A 15,695-nucleotide genomic window follows, 5' to 3' on the forward strand; every position below is an offset into this window, starting at 1 on the left:
CCAGACCCTCAAATAATTGTAACACTGTTTCTATTATTATTATTATTATTATTATTATTATTATTATTATTATTATTATTATTATTATTATTATTATTATTATTATTATTATTATTATTATTATTTTATAACACTGTTATCATATCATCCCTAGCATCCCTAGTCCTTCTCTTCATTAAACCCAATTCCCAATTCCAGCAACCATTCTTTATATGTTTTAGCCTCCACTCCCCTAATCATCTTTGTTGCTCTTCTCTGTACCCTTTCTAGAGTCTCAACATCTTTTTTACATCATGATGACCAAAACTGGATGTAATATTCCAAATGTGACCTCACCAAGGCATTATAACAGTTCATGTGTTTTTTATTCTATCCCTCTGTTAATGCAGCCTAGAACTGTGTTGGCTTTTTTGGCAGCTGCAGGATACTGCTGGCTCATATTATGTAAATGATTGTCCACTAGGACTCCAAGATCCCTCATACAGTTACTACTTCAGTTAGCTGAAATTAAGCCATGGCATAATACTTAAAAGAAACAATAGCCCTAACTCTTAATGACCCAGATCTCCAGATCAAGGATTAACTGGATTGATAAAAGGGAATTTCTTTAGGAGTGGGACCAAAATTCCCTAATTCAAAATAACTGAGACTACTTCCTCTTTTAGAGAGACCCTTAATAATCCTCAATATGAGGGCAGGCAAACAGAAACCTCTACGCCAAATCTCTATCTTATGATCTAGGGATGAATAGGGAGACAGGCAGAAAGTAGGTGGTCATGGCAGTCCATCAGCAGTGTCCTTGCTTGCAGACTGGAGTTATCCAATGGCTGCCATGCGCTTTGGCCAGCAGACCTACCAGCCATGCCCACAGAGATGGAGGAGAGATGGGATCTGGCCCTTTGCAGAAAAAAAGTTTGCCAACCCTTGCTTTTGACCCATAAGGTGCAACTAACCAGAATGAGCAAATGTGGAAACATGCAAGTAGTTATTAATGTCAGCTTTTGAAATGGAATGTGTGGATTACTGAAGGAAGAGATGCTGCTTAGGAAACAATAAGACAAGAGATATAGGAGCCCCCAATGTACTGAAAGAAATTTAGGGAGGACCCACCCTAATTGTTCAGGTGATTTAAAGTGGAGGTGGAAAGCTTATACCTTCAGATTTGCAAAATTCTGTTAATGTAGCCTTTCATTAAAGTGGAATTAATTCACCTAGTCATGTTTCCTGGTTTATCTGGGAGGGCTGACAGCTTTCTAAACATGTTCAGGACCACTAATTGGAACTGATTCCATGAGCAACTCCGGAATCAACTGTGAATAAATATCTCGGTAGCTTCTGAGGAAGTCATAGCATCTGTTTAAACTCATGTCTGGAAAAGAGAGAAAGTGAGAAAGCTGACTTTATTCTCGATATAATAATAAAACCTCCAAAGTTAACAAAGTTTTTTCCCTTGTTTGTGCTATGTTTCCCCCCCCCCCCAAAAAAAAAGTGGTTAAAGCAGCTTTTGGAATAAAGAAATCATATTCAGTGGGCTAAAGAAGCTCTGTATGTTAATAGCTAAAGAGTTCAGCTCTGCACAGTCAGTCTTTGTACATGAAGGCAATCTAAGATACAGAACAACTTTTTTTTAGCTTTGAGGGAATCAGTTTTAAAATGTCACCATCTACTTATTCTAATTTGCACATTCCTGCATTTTAAAACATTAGAATTGAAAAAAAGAAGAAATCAAATGCATTACTTAGCTGAAATCACCTTGCTTCACCCTCTAAATCACATAGTTGATTTTTTTTTCTCAGTCTGGAGAAAAGAACCATTTCATAACAGTTATTTAAGAGAAGTAAAACTGTTAGCTTGAAAAGTGGACATTTGACAAGATAAATAACAACCTTCTCAACTGATTCTAATTAGGCTTATAAAGTTTTAGATTATCTAGAAGCATCTGCTAAGCAGCAGGCAAACTGGCAGGATAATATTAATACTACTGATGATACAGCTAATCCAGTTTGGATTCCACTAATCCATATTCAAATTTTCACTATCATAGTTAATTGTATTTGATTGCGCGCACACGCACACGCACACACAAATAGAATTCACAAATTCTACCTATTACTGTGAATTGTTCCCCATTGGCCATGCAAGCTGAAAACCCCCTCAGTTATTCAAACATATCTCAAACTCACCAATTTAGGCACAATTCATGTAACTAAATTTTTAAACTATGACCTAGTGTAAAATTTACATTTTAAATTACCATTCAGATAAATCAGAATGCAAGGATTAAAAGATTTAGAAGGAAGTGAGGTAGGCAGACAAGCACTGTTTTCTTCATGTTTATATCCAGGAGAATTACTTAAAAGGTTTTGTTATGTTTGTATCCAGAAGAATTGCTTATCTCTTCTATCTAGTTACCTCTTTAAATGAAACATAAAGTCAATACTCAGTGTTTAATTGGCATCTAATTAAATTGTATAATGTCCACACAATGTGGCCCATTGAACAAATAGAAAGTACTCCCATGCCTTTTATTTCTATTGTCCACATGATTATTATTACTGACAGTTAATGTGAATTTCAAACTAATTATGGGAGTATAACAGGTATAAGGCAGGATCTAATTTAAGTAATTGAGATTATTGTGAGAAGGGGGGAAAAAGATGACTGCAGTAGTTTTCAGAATACATTGTTAAGAATGTCATACAGAAAGCAAGAAAATATCTCTACTCCTCTCTTAAGTTACCTAACCACAGACGGTCTTTTCTTCAAATATTCTGACTTGCCTCAACCATCTAAACAGACTAGAACTGTGAGTTCTTGGCTGCTAGAATCTGTTTCAAGGGCTGGGATTAACAATTATCTGAGTACAGCGTAGGAGGAGAACTGATGCCTGCTCATGATTGATACAGAGTAGTGAAGATGACACAAAGATTGAGAGGAGAAGAATGTGGCATCTGTAATCAGAGGCATCTGTAATTAATGTGTTGCAAGGCCATAATCTTCTTTATGAGATAGATAGATCACAAAATGGTAATGAGATTACCAAAGAAGATGGATTGTTTTCTTTGTTTTCCCCCCAAAAAATCACTTGAGACAATGATACAAAAAAAAATCCCTTATAGCAAATACATTGGGGCTAAAATTTGATTTCACCACATAGTATTTTGTTTTTCTTATTACCATTCCACAACAGTGATGCTGGCAAAAATTCTAGTCATATTTCTCCAGCGGATAATGCTTAGGCCCTCTTTAAAGGCAGCAGAGAGAGGCAATTTGCTTTTCTCATTTTTTAAAAAATTTAAAATCATTTTCTTAAATTTACATCATGACTCCCTTACTATTGCTTTCAACAATAACAACAAAGTGAGATAAAACTTGGCAAATGAAGGCACTTTCAGAAAGATCACAATGCTTCCCAACTCTTGTTGGAAGGCATTTATTCTGATTACCATACTGAAATAACAGATTGTAAAGTTCAAGTTGTAATTCTCAGTCCTGCTGTGCATTTTTTGCCTAGTACTGTCAGGTTCAGTTTCATTTTGGATTCAAAGCTATGTTTCCCCCCCCCCGCCAGAAAACTAATAATTTCTGTACGTTGAGACTTTAGACATGTTCTTTTTTCTCTCTAGATGTCCTTGACTTAGGGCAAGGCATGGAAGATGCAGTTGTCAGAATAGAGAAACTAGCTTCAGTGTGCATATTTATTCTGTATGTATGATGTGGAGAACGTAAAGTGTCCCTGGTATCCTCTCATTGTGCATATTCATGTATTTGGGTGAATAGCAATGTGAGAAGTGCTTGCTTCAGATTTCTTATAATGCCAATATTCTGGCACACGCTGTGTCTGAGAAAATATACATTATTTATTTGGAGATCTATTTATTATTCCGTGTTAAAATGAAACTAAAAGTGTTTAGTGATTTTTTTATTATATTTTACTTTGGTTAAGCCTCTTAGCCAAAACTCAAAGAAGTCCAGAACAATTATTGTAGTGCTTCATCTAGCAGTTATTACTAACTGAGGCAGAGATGAACAAGCTTTACAGCCTCTGAGCTTCATTGAAAAACCATATTAATTTGTCTCGGTAAGCCAACCCAAATTGCCACAATCTTATAAGATTGCCAAAGACTTCCACTGACTTTACAAAACTACTAAGATTGCACAATTATTATAAACATTTTGTCTTATTTGGGGAGATCAAAGGGCATCGGAACTTACATATGCTATGTTGTCCATTTCAGAGTGCTATATTGTATTGCAATTCAAAGTAAGGTTTATTTATTTAAAAAGAGAGTTGTTGGGTCTTTTTTTTTACATCAGATTGAAAGTGTTGGAAAAGAGTACTTGGAGCAGTTTCCCACAATAGCTCAAGAATGTATTCAGTCAATTTTTACTTGATTTTTGTTTTTTTTACTAGACAATACTTTTATATTTCTCCAGATGGCATTTCTTGGCATTGCTGTGTTTGTAGTGACAGAGCTGCCCTACCAAGTGGAATGTTAATCAGAAGACATAAAATCAGACTGATGTAGTAAATTGAGGAGTTAGTAATAAAAAGTACAGGATGTTCCTTTACATCATCTCATGTTGTTTCCTCATAAACATCTATGTCCCTGCAGATGTTGATAAGCTATATTTCCCAGCAGTCCCACCCAGCACAGTGAATGAAAAATGCTGGAAATATTAATTCTGCAAAATCTACAGAGCCAACACTGTCCACATTTGCATAATCTAAAATAATTCTTTGTTCTTGTACTTGGAGGTACTCAGAGAAGATCTTTTACCTTTTACTAGAAGACAAGGAAATATCATGAGCTGGACAGCAAAAACTAGAATTACTTCAGGGGAGAATAATAACACCCCAAAACCCAGGATTTTTTTAAAGATTCCTTTCTGCAGTTCTGCAGAACTATCTGCAGTTATAAAATCATATTCATCTATGATATTAAAACCAAAGGCTGGTCTTAAAATGAAAGCACAGTCACTCTTAACAACCATCATCTTAGAATTTGATTTATCGGAATGCATCAATAAACATGAATGAAGTTAAACATGTTTGACAATATGCATGCCTGAGGTTTATACAGTAATTCAAAATGTGCTGTTGTCCCTCTCATGTATTTTCCTCTAGAAAGTTGTACATAGCTTTCAGGTATTCCCATGATCCCTTGCAAAACGTCTCCTGAATTGCTGTTTGACAAAAATCAAACCCTTTTGTCTACTAGCAATAGAAGTATTGAAATCAGTGAAAAGAAAACTAGAATTAATGGACATTTTTAGCATTTGATTTTGTTTATGCAGAAATGCCATTGCTTAATATTTTTGTTGAATCCAGAGTCATTATGATGATCTAGCTACCTCAATCTGTTTCACTGCAGAATAGCAGGGCCAACTATGCCACAAGTGAAAGCTTGCCACGTATGAATCATCTCTGTTTCTGTGTTCAACCCTCCTTCAGCATGTCTTTATTTTTTATTTATAAGAAAGGGTACATTTTATATTTTTATGCAGTGCCCCAGACAGCTTAAACCAATTAAAACAGCAGCAAAAACAATCAAAGCGTTGAAATAAAGTAAAATAATCAGAAGTAATGAAATATGACAGAGACTTCACTGCATAATTAGTTATCAGAAGCAATTAATTAATATTGATGCCTGTCATTTTTTTTTAAAAAAAGACATCTAAAAGATTAAAAAAATATAGCACTAGATACCAGAATTTCACACAATATGATAAAAAACAATCAGCCATATCAAAAATTAGGAATTCTATAAAGCTATATTTGGAGATGTGAGGATGAAACTTCTGAATTATAATTTAAACAAATAAAAGATGTATTAGTGATTCAAATTATTTTCACATACGTTTTATGCATCTTTCCCGATACATGTAATTCAGCTTTGTCTTGAAATTTCAGAGATAAAATACTTAACAAGCATATGACATTTTCTGAATATGAACTCTCATGTGATATCATACTCTTACAAGATTTGCTTCCAAATATAAGCCTTCATTTCCCCTCTTTATCCCTACTATTGGGTACTCTAAATTGCTTGTCTCTCCAGAAATCACTGATGACCTTGAGAGCAATAATTTGCATGTTAGTAGGACGCTGAGCTTGTCGATCAGAAGGTCGGCAGTTTGGCGGGTCAAATCCTGAGTGCCGCGTAACAGAGTGAGCGCCTGTTACTCGTCCCAGCTTCTGCCAACCTAGCAGTTCGAAAGCACGTAAAAATGCAAGTAGAAAAATAGGGACCACAACGGTGGGAAGGTAACAGCATTCCGTGCGCCTTTGGCGTCTAGTCATGCTGGCCACATGACCACGGAGAAGTCCTCGGACAAATGCTGGCTCTTCAGCTTTGAAATGGAGATGAGCACCAGCCCCTAGAGTTGGAAACGACTAGCACGCATGTGCGGGGGAACCTTTACCTTTACCTTTTTAGATACCCCACATCCATGTACTTTAAAAAAACAAATCCAAATTACATCTTAACCATATTATGGAAGTGAGGGTTTCATCCCTTGGAGTTAATTCTCACATTTGCTAGAAAAGAGTCTCAAGAGAGAAAAGTGATGAGGCTGAAATTGTCCCCAAAAGCATTAATTAGTGTTTTTCAAATTTCCTTTTTTTCATACAAGCTTAAAAATCCCATAGCTGAATAAAACCTCAGGAATTTCTAGTTCATCATTTGTTCATTATTTTTTTCTTCTTCTGAAAAGGTAGGCCATACTTCATGGAGGATAGGCCTACTAGTTCTCAAGAATGCTTCTTGCAAGCTTTTGTGAGGAAATCAATGTGTGCGCAAGGCAGTGGGGAATACTACTGAATCCAGAAACAGCCTTAATTTTTTTGTTTCATCTTGCAGAGCTTTCCTTATCTTCTTAAGAAAAAGTTACCTTAGACATGCTAAATATTCTAGATACCTGTTCCAAAGGCCAAAAGGCAGTTGCTCTTTCTTTCTTTTTTCTTGTTTCTTTTTTTGATAACATTTCACTTCTCATCTAAGAAGCTTCTTCAGTTCTGGCCAGAACTGAAGAAGCTTCTCGGTTGAGAAGCGAAACATTTTCAAGGGGGAAAATCAAGAAAGTCCAGTTGTTTTTTGAAAGGCACCTTTGGGACAACCATGACCTGGATGACTGAGAATCTCCATAGACATACTAAATACCTGAATGGCCAAAAGGTAGGCCACTTAAAAGCAGATTTATTTTAATTGTCACATCAACAAGAATATTTGAAAACCCAACATAGTTTTGAAATATCATCTGCCTTTAATTTAGATAAATTCCTTTTTAGTTCCAATTTAGATGTTATACTATAAATTGAAATATTAATTTTGCATGAAATTAAAGAATCCTTACTTAGAACCACACAATTTATTGCAGTGGCTTTATTAACTTGAAGAAACGTTTAATGCATTTTTCCTAGACCTGCATGGAAATAACCATACAGTAGGATATAACATATGATGATATATCACAAAACTCATCCAGTATCCTTCTTCCTTTGCTTGAGTGTGTGGACTTAGATAAACTTAATCCCATCATTTTAAAACCTCAATTCCCTTGGAAGATATTTGAAAAAGTGCTGGTCAAGACGATATCTTATAATAACAACAGAATGTCATCAAACTCAGAGAAAATGAATGGAACATTCCCTCTTTGAGGCTTCCTTCAGTGGCAATGCTTTGAATTATATGACTATATTTGCAAAGGAATAAAATCATAATAAAATGGAAGTGTACATAATTCAGAGAATTTCTGGCTTTCATTTTCTTTTCCCCTCTTTTTCTCTTCACAGTCTGCTCCCAGTTCTCCAAGGGGGTCTATGCTATCTTTGGCTTCTATGAGAGGAGGACTGTCAACATGCTCACTTCCTTCTGTGGGGCACTACATGTCTGCTTTGTAACACCCAGCTTCCCTGTTGACACATCCAATCAATTTGTTATTCAGCTGCGCCCAGAACTTCAAGATGCCCTTATCAATGTCATTGAATACTACAAGTGCCAGAAGTTTATGTACATTTATGATGCTGACCGGGGTAAGTCTGGCTGAGCTGTGGGACAAATGAAGAATTAGACTAGAATAGAGAGATTAAGTTCTCATTAAATATAAGAAATACAGAAGATACTGCAAATCTAATTTGTAACACATTAAATTACATTAAATAAATTACCATATTGTGGTGGACTTGTCCAGAAGCCAACATATACAAAAGGGGAACAATAATGCTGATTTAATGTGCCATTTGATATAAACATTATGTGAACATGTATTGCAAATATATCATGTAGATATTCGATATTACAATGCTGTCTCTTGCCTTGACTTTACTGACTGAGATCATGAGGTATACAGTATATATAAATGAAGCATTTCTGACGTGAAAAATTAAAAAAAGCCATTCCTATGAATTGATCTGATCTGATCTGATCTTATGCCATCTCAGGTTTGTCAGTGCTGCAAAAGGTGTTGGATACAGCTGCAGAGAAAAACTGGCAGGTAACAGCAGTCAATGTTATGACAACAACAGAAGAGGACTACAAGTCACTCTTCCAAAATTTGGAGAAGAAGAAGGAACGGGTCGTGGTTGTTGACTGTGAATCAGAACGACTAAATGCTATCTTAGGCAAGGTAAATTGTGCGTGAATTGTGCATGAATAAGGCAGGATGGTCTACAGTTCCAGATTAAAAACAATAATGGCACTTACAGTAGAATCAGGCTAGGTCCCATTTTAGTTAAAATCTGAGACCCACAATATTGCTCAAAAATATTGCTTGTCAGATCTGATTGCTGAAACCAAAATACCCTGAGGCTTACTTCTTACTTCCATTTAGACTGCTCTTTCAAAGGTGGATCTGCATGGAACCTAGCTTTTTCCATGGCAATAGCAGTCATGTGGGCTGGGCAGTGGGATCTTCACATTAAGGTTGGTTTCTATGGATGCAGAATCAAGAGCAATAGAACATGCTTCTACTTTGCCTCTGGTACTAGGAATTGCTTTTAGAAATGTTTAGAATGTTGCCCTGTCTCTCTTCTTCCTGGTAAGGATTTCTATGATAGGGATACCACATATGAAAACCTCTGTATACTAGTGAGCAACTTTAAAGAGTAGCAAAGTAATTCATGGCACTACTCGCTTTTTAGCTTTTTGCTATTAGAGCCTAATATAATAAGGATCTTTTTGGAATACAATATTTATTTATTTACTGAAGCCACAACATAATAGAAATGGTCTCTTGCCTCCTAAAAATGTTAACATCAGAATCTAATCTAATATAATCTAATCCAATCTAACAATATATCAAGACTAAAATAGAATTACAAGCACACCATTTTAGAATGAAGGGCTAAGGTTTTATGAAACAAAACAAGAAAAACTAAAATATTGTTTGGAAATTATGCCTGGATTTGATCATTATTATTGGCAATGAAACACCATAAATATGGTAATGTCCTATTTTAAAAGAGATTTAATTTATTTTAATAAATGCTTCAGTGTGAAGATGCTCTTGTTGCTGCAGTTATTTTAAAAATATAAAGTTATGGCTTTTTTAAAAAATTGCATGAAAGTGATTAGAGATAGATTTGAATCTGAGACCCCCAGCTATAGTCTAGCATATTTGATGCTACACTGGACTAGATCTCTGGGATACACAATAAAATCATATGTATACATGGCACACAACTGCCCTTATGATATATACCGTATATACTTGAGTATAAGCCGAATTTTTCAGCCCACTTTTTGGGCTGAAAAATTCCACTTCGGCTTATACTCCAGTCAACAAAAAAACTTACCGAGGACTTGTGCGCGGCCGAGGCTTTGGTGCTTCCGGGATCGCCCGCACCTCTCCCAAGCCACCGCCGTCCGAGACCTGCCGAAGTTTGGGGAGGTTTGGGGAGGTGCGCGCGCACCTCCCCAAACTCCGCGCCTTGCCTGCCTGCTTCTTTCCGCAGCGGAAAGAAGCAGGCAGGCAGGGCGCGGAGGAACGGAGACTTGCCGACGTTTGGGGAGGTTTGGGCGCCTCCCCAAACCTCGGCAGGTCTCCGTTCCTCCGCGCAGACCTGCCGACGTTTGGGGAGGTTTGGGCGCCTCCCCAAACCTCCCCAAACCTCGGCAGGTCTCCGTTCCTCCTGCCGACCTTTGGGGAGGTTTGGGCGCCTCCCCAAACCTCCCCAAACCTCGGCAGGTCTCCGTTCCTCCTGCCGACCTTTGGGGAGGTTTGGGCGCCTCCCCAAACCTCCCCAAACCTCGGCAGGTCTCCGTTCCTCCTGCCGACCTTTGGGGAGGTTTGGGCGCCTCCCCAAACCTCGGCAGGTCTCCGTTCCTCCGCGCAGACCTGCCGACGTTTGGGGAGGTTTGGGCGCCTCCCCAAACCTCCCCAAACCTCGGCAGGTCTCCGTTCCTGTTTGGGGAGGTTTGGGCGCCTCCCCAAACCTCCCCAAAGGTCGGCAGGTCTGCGCGGAGGAACGGAGACCTGCCGAGGTTTGGGGAGGCGCCCAAACCTCCCCAAAGGTCGGCAGGAGGAACGGAGACCTGCCGAGGTTTGGGGAGGTTTGGGGAGGCGCCCAAACCTCCCCAAAGGTCGGCAGGAGGAACGGAGACCTGCCGAGGTTTGGGGAGGTTTGGGGAGGCGCCCAAACCTCCCCAAAGGTCGGCAGGAGGAACGGAGACCTGCCGAGGTTTGGGGAGGTTTGGGGAGGCGCCCAAACCTCCCCAAAGGTCGGCAGGAGGAACGGAGACCTGCCGAGGTTTGGGGAGGTTTGGGGAGGCGCCCAAACCTCCCCAAAGGTCGGCAGGTCTGCGCGGAGGAACGGAGACCTGCAGAGGTTTGGGGAGGTTTGGGGAGGCGCCCAAACCTCCCCAAAGGTCGGCAGGAGGAACGGAGACCTGCCGAGGTTTGGGGAGGCGCCCAAACCTCCCCAAAGGTCGGCAGGTCTGCGCGGAGGAACGGAGACCTGCCGAGGTTTGGGGAGGTTTGGGGAGGCGCCCAAACCTCCCCAAAGGTCGGCAGGAGGAACGGAGACCTGCCGAGGTTTGGGGAGGCGCCCAAACCTCCCCAAAGGTCGGCAGGAGGAACGGAGACCTGCCGAGGTTTGGGGAGGCGCCCAAACCTCCCCAAAGGTCGGCAGGAGGAACGGAGACCTGCCGAGGTTTGGGGAGGCGCCCAAACCTCCCCAAAGGTCGGCAGGAGGAACGGAGACCTGCCGAGGTTTGGGGAGGTTTGGGGAGGCGCCCAAACCTCCCCAAAGGTCGGCAGGAGGAACGGAGACCTGCCGAGGTTTGGGGAGGCGCCCAAACCTCCCCAAAGGTCGGCAGGAGGAACGGAGACCTGCCGAGGTTTGGGGAGGTTTGGGGAGGCGCCCAAACCTCCCCAAAGGTCGGCAGGAGGAACGGAGACCTGCCGAGGTTTGGGGAGGTTTGGGGAGGCGCCCAAACCTCCCCAAAGGTCGGCAGGAGGAACGGAGACCTGCCGACGTTTGGGGAGGTTTGGGGAGGCGCCCAAACCTCCCCAAAGGTCGGCAGGAGGAACGGAGACCTGCCGACGAGCCGCGGCCACACAGGGTATTCCTGTGTATTCAGGCTTGCAAAATGGCGGATCGAGCCTCTGCTGGCGGCAGAGGCTTGCAGAACGGCGGATCGGCTTATACTCGAGTCAATAACTTTTTCCAGTTTTGGGGGGTGAAATTGGGGGTCTCGGCTTATACTCGAGTCGGCTTATACTCAAGTATATACGGTATTGCACAAGTGGATTCAAAAATAATTGCCCGTATAGAAACATGGCTGGCATAGCCCAGAAGGCATGCAGAAATACAGACATATCTTCAAAAATGAATGGAAGTGTTTTGAAAACCCCTGTAGAGATTGTAGGCCAGCTCCATGACAAAACAGCTGCTGTGCTGTAACTTTGGGGTTAGAGTGTTGATCAAATTAATCACACTTTTCCCTTGGGCTCCTCCCATCTGTTTATTCATATTCACTTGTTGCATTACATCTGAAACCTGAGCTGTGAATCACACATGGCTGGAGAACAGCTCTTTCGTTTAGAGGCATTCAGTAGGACAGTCACAAAGGATTCAGAGTTGTTCCTATAGACTGTACTGCTGAAATGCAGTAGTGAAAGTGGAAGGCCTTGTCTTTCACAACTCTAATGAAGAAGTTGACTTTTCGTCTCTGTGGAAGACTATACAAAAACATATAACTGCATTAGAAATATGTACATACTTGAATTATATTTGCAGTTAGACAAGTATGCTGTATATAGAATTGTAACTGATTTTTTGTCATATTACATCATATTTTTCTTTGTCATATTTCTTTCATTTTGTTAAAATATGTCTTTTTCCTCCTCTTCCTCCTCCTCGGCAATGTATCGCCATCACTATTATTACGTTTTGCTTTTTTCTTCATGTTTTATTAATTGTAAAGCAAAAAACATAAATCAGTGAATAAATACATACATGCATACTACACAGTGAGAGTCTAAATGAAAACTTTCTCATGTGCTCCAGCCGTCTAAATTTTCACTTCCTGACAGCTGCATTTTGGAGCCTTTTTCTTGATTATTGCAAATACTAAAGCTCAAAAGCAGATGTGTATAAAAGCACAAGATTGGATTTGTAAGTTTAGAAATGCCTCCTATCATTTCCTTTTCGGGGAGAAACCATCAGAAGCCAGAAGATGACTGGGGAATGCATTTCCTTTTTCTTAGTAGAAATGCAAGAAGCTTCATGTCTTAGAAAGGAACTGTTCATGGAAAATCTGACTGGTCTGCAGCACTTCCAGACATACCTGCTTCACTCATTATTTCATTATCCTACCCAGGAGATCTGTATAGTAGGAAAGGTGGTGGTGGAGCCTTACTTATTTGTATCTGCTCTGATAACGCTAATAGAGGTACAAGGATATTAGTATAGGATTCAAGCAGCTTTTAAGGTGTACTCAAGAGCATTCTAGCTGGAAATCTCTAAGGCAGGTGAGCCAGTTAAGGTAGAAACAAGTGTCCAATAGCAGCTAATCCGCTTGGCGATAATAGTAATGCTGAGAAATTTTATGACATTGTGTAGCATTCCCCAGTTCTCACCTGGGGAATTGATATTTAATTGAAAAACCAAGAAAGAAAGGGGAGGAAAGTGTGGAATTGAATGTGTATTTGTATTGGGTGTGTTCTAATAAAAGAAACAGAGAGAGTGGAAGCTGGCACAAATATTTCATGACTGCTTTCCATCTTGCCATTCAAAAATAGGTAACACTATTACAACTCTTCTGATCAATGTAAATCAGAATTGTATGGAACAGAAAGAATTTCCCAAGGCAATGATATTGATTTCACCAAGGCAATAATCTACTACTGACCAAGAAACACAGCTGTATTGGAAGCCATTAAATGGTTTATATTGACAAATTATCTGCATTTAGATCCAGATTATGGCAAAGTGAGAATGATCAGGCAATGGTTAATGTTCCTTAGATAGGAAGAACATATATTAAAGTCCAGTTCTACAGTCATTTTTTGCACAACTTATATAACACAGGAAGACTAAGTGTAGCCATGACCACTGCATAGGAATATTTATTTAAATAACAGCTTCAAGAATTTTCATTGTATTTCTAGAATAATGAGAACAATTATATAATTTCTGAATGCTGCAACTAGAATATACTAGAAAGAAAATGTGTATTGCATATAAGGGACAGCAAGAGTCAGTATCTTCATGCTTGCTTCTATGTTTAGGATCAGTGATTTGTATCTTCTTATCATTCTGTACCCCTTCATGGATTACTGCCTTGTCATGGCGAAGGGGCTTGCGTAATTCAATGAAGCTATGAGCTATGCCATGCAGGGCCACCTAAGACGGAAAGGTCATAGCAGAGAGTTCTGACAAAACATGATCCACTGGAGAAGGAAATGGTAACCCACTCCAGTATCTTTGCCATGAAAACCCTATGGACAGTACCAAAAGGCAAAACGATATGACGCTGGAAGATGAGTCCCTCAGGTCGGAAGGTGTCCAATATGCTACTGGGGAAGAGCAAAGGGCTAGTACTAGTAGCGCCAGAAAGAATGAAGCGACTGGGCCAAAGCCGAAAGGACGCTCAGCTGTGGATGTGTCTGGTGGTGAAAGGAAAGTCCGATGCTGTAAAGATTTTTTCTCCATAGGAACCTGGAATGTAAGATCCATGAATCAAGGAAAGCTGGACGTGGTCAAACAAGAGATGACAAGACTGAACATCGACATCTTAGGAATCAGCAAATTAAAATGGACAGGAATGGGTGAATTTAATTCAGATGACCATCAGGTATACTACTGCGGGCAAGAATCCCTCAGATGAAATAGAGTAGCCTTCATAGTCAATAAAAGAGTAGGAAAAGCAATACTGGGATACAATCCTCAAAATGACAGAATGATCTCAGTTCGAATCCAAGGCAAACCATTCAATATCACAGTAGTCCAAGTCTATGCCCCAACCACCAGTGCTGAAGAGGATGAAATTGACCGGTTCTATGAAGCCCTACAGCACCTTATAGAACTAACACCCAAAAATAATGTCCTTATCGTCATGGGAGATTGGAATGCTAAAGTAGGAAGCCAAAAGATAACTGGAATAACAGGCAAGTTTGGCCTTGGAGTACAAAATGAAGCAGGGCACAGGCTGATAGAATTTTGTCAAGAGAATATGATGGTGATAGCAAACACTCTTTTCCAACAACCCAAGAGATGGCTCTACACATGGACATCACCAGACGGTCAACACAGAAATCAGATTGACTATATGCTCTGCAGCCAAAGATGGAGAAGCTCTATACAGTCAGTAAAAACAAGACCAGGATCTGACTGTGGCTCAGACCATGAGCTTCTCATTGCAAAGTTTAGGCTTAAACTGAAGAAAGTAGGGAAAAGCACTAGGCCACTCAGGTATGAATTAAATCATATCCCTGTTGAATATACAGTAGAGGTGACAAATAGATTTAAGGAATTAGATCTGATAGACAGAGTGCCTGAAGAACTATGGACAGAGGTTCGCAACATTGTACAAGAGGTAGCAATTAAAACCATCCCAAAGAAAAAGAAATGCAAGAAAGCAAAATGGCTGTCTGAGGAAGCTTTGCAAATAGCTGAGGAAAGGAGGGAAGCGAAAGGCAAGGGAGAAAAAGAAAGATACGCCCAATTAAATGCAGAATTCCAGAGAATAGCTAGAAGAGATACGGATGCCTTCTTAAATGAACAGTGCAAAGAAATAGAAGAAAACAATAGAATAGGGAGGACCAGAGATCTTTTCAAGAAAATTGGAGAGATGAAGGGAACGTTTAATGCAAAAATGGGCATGATAAAGGACCAAAACGGCAGGGACCTAACAGAGGCAGAAGAGATTAAGAAGAGGTGGCAAAATTACACAGAAGAAGCTTAACGTCCCTGATAATCACAATGAGGTGGTCACTGACCTCGAGCCAGACATCCTAGAATGTGAAGTGAAGTGGGCCTTAGAAAAGCTGAGCAACAACAAAGCTAGTGGAGGTGACAGTATTCCAGCTGAGCTATTCAAAATCTTAAAAGATGATGCAGTAAAAGTGCTACACTCAATTTGCCAGCAAATTTGGAAAACTCAACAGTGGCCACAGGATTGGAAAAGATCAGTTTACATTCCAATTCCAAAGAAAGGCAGTGCCAAAGAATGTTCAAACTATCGCACCAT

The 15,695-nt window shown here is 40.0% G+C and overlaps 1 protein-coding gene across 4 annotated transcripts in view; it reads left to right on the forward strand.

The window, feature by feature from the left end:
• The window catches only part of GRIA1 (glutamate ionotropic receptor AMPA type subunit 1), a 249,813-nt gene that overhangs the window by 124,422 nt on the left and 109,696 nt on the right, over positions 1 to 15,695 (forward strand). For 3 of the 4 annotated variants that reach the window (XM_081321917.1, XM_081321916.1, XM_081321918.1), the window contains exons 3-4: positions 7,796 to 8,035; positions 8,444 to 8,628. In XM_081321917.1, coding sequence (XP_081178043.1) covers positions 7,796 to 8,035; positions 8,444 to 8,628 — 425 coding nt within the window. The remainder of the gene's footprint in view (positions 1 to 7,795; positions 8,036 to 8,443; positions 8,629 to 15,695) is intronic. The other variant, XM_081321919.1, reaches the window with a different exon arrangement.

Source organism: Vipera berus (genome assembly GCF_964194415.1).
Source record: "Vipera berus genome assembly, chromosome: 2".
NCBI lineage: Eukaryota > Metazoa > Chordata > Lepidosauria > Squamata > Viperidae > Vipera > Vipera berus.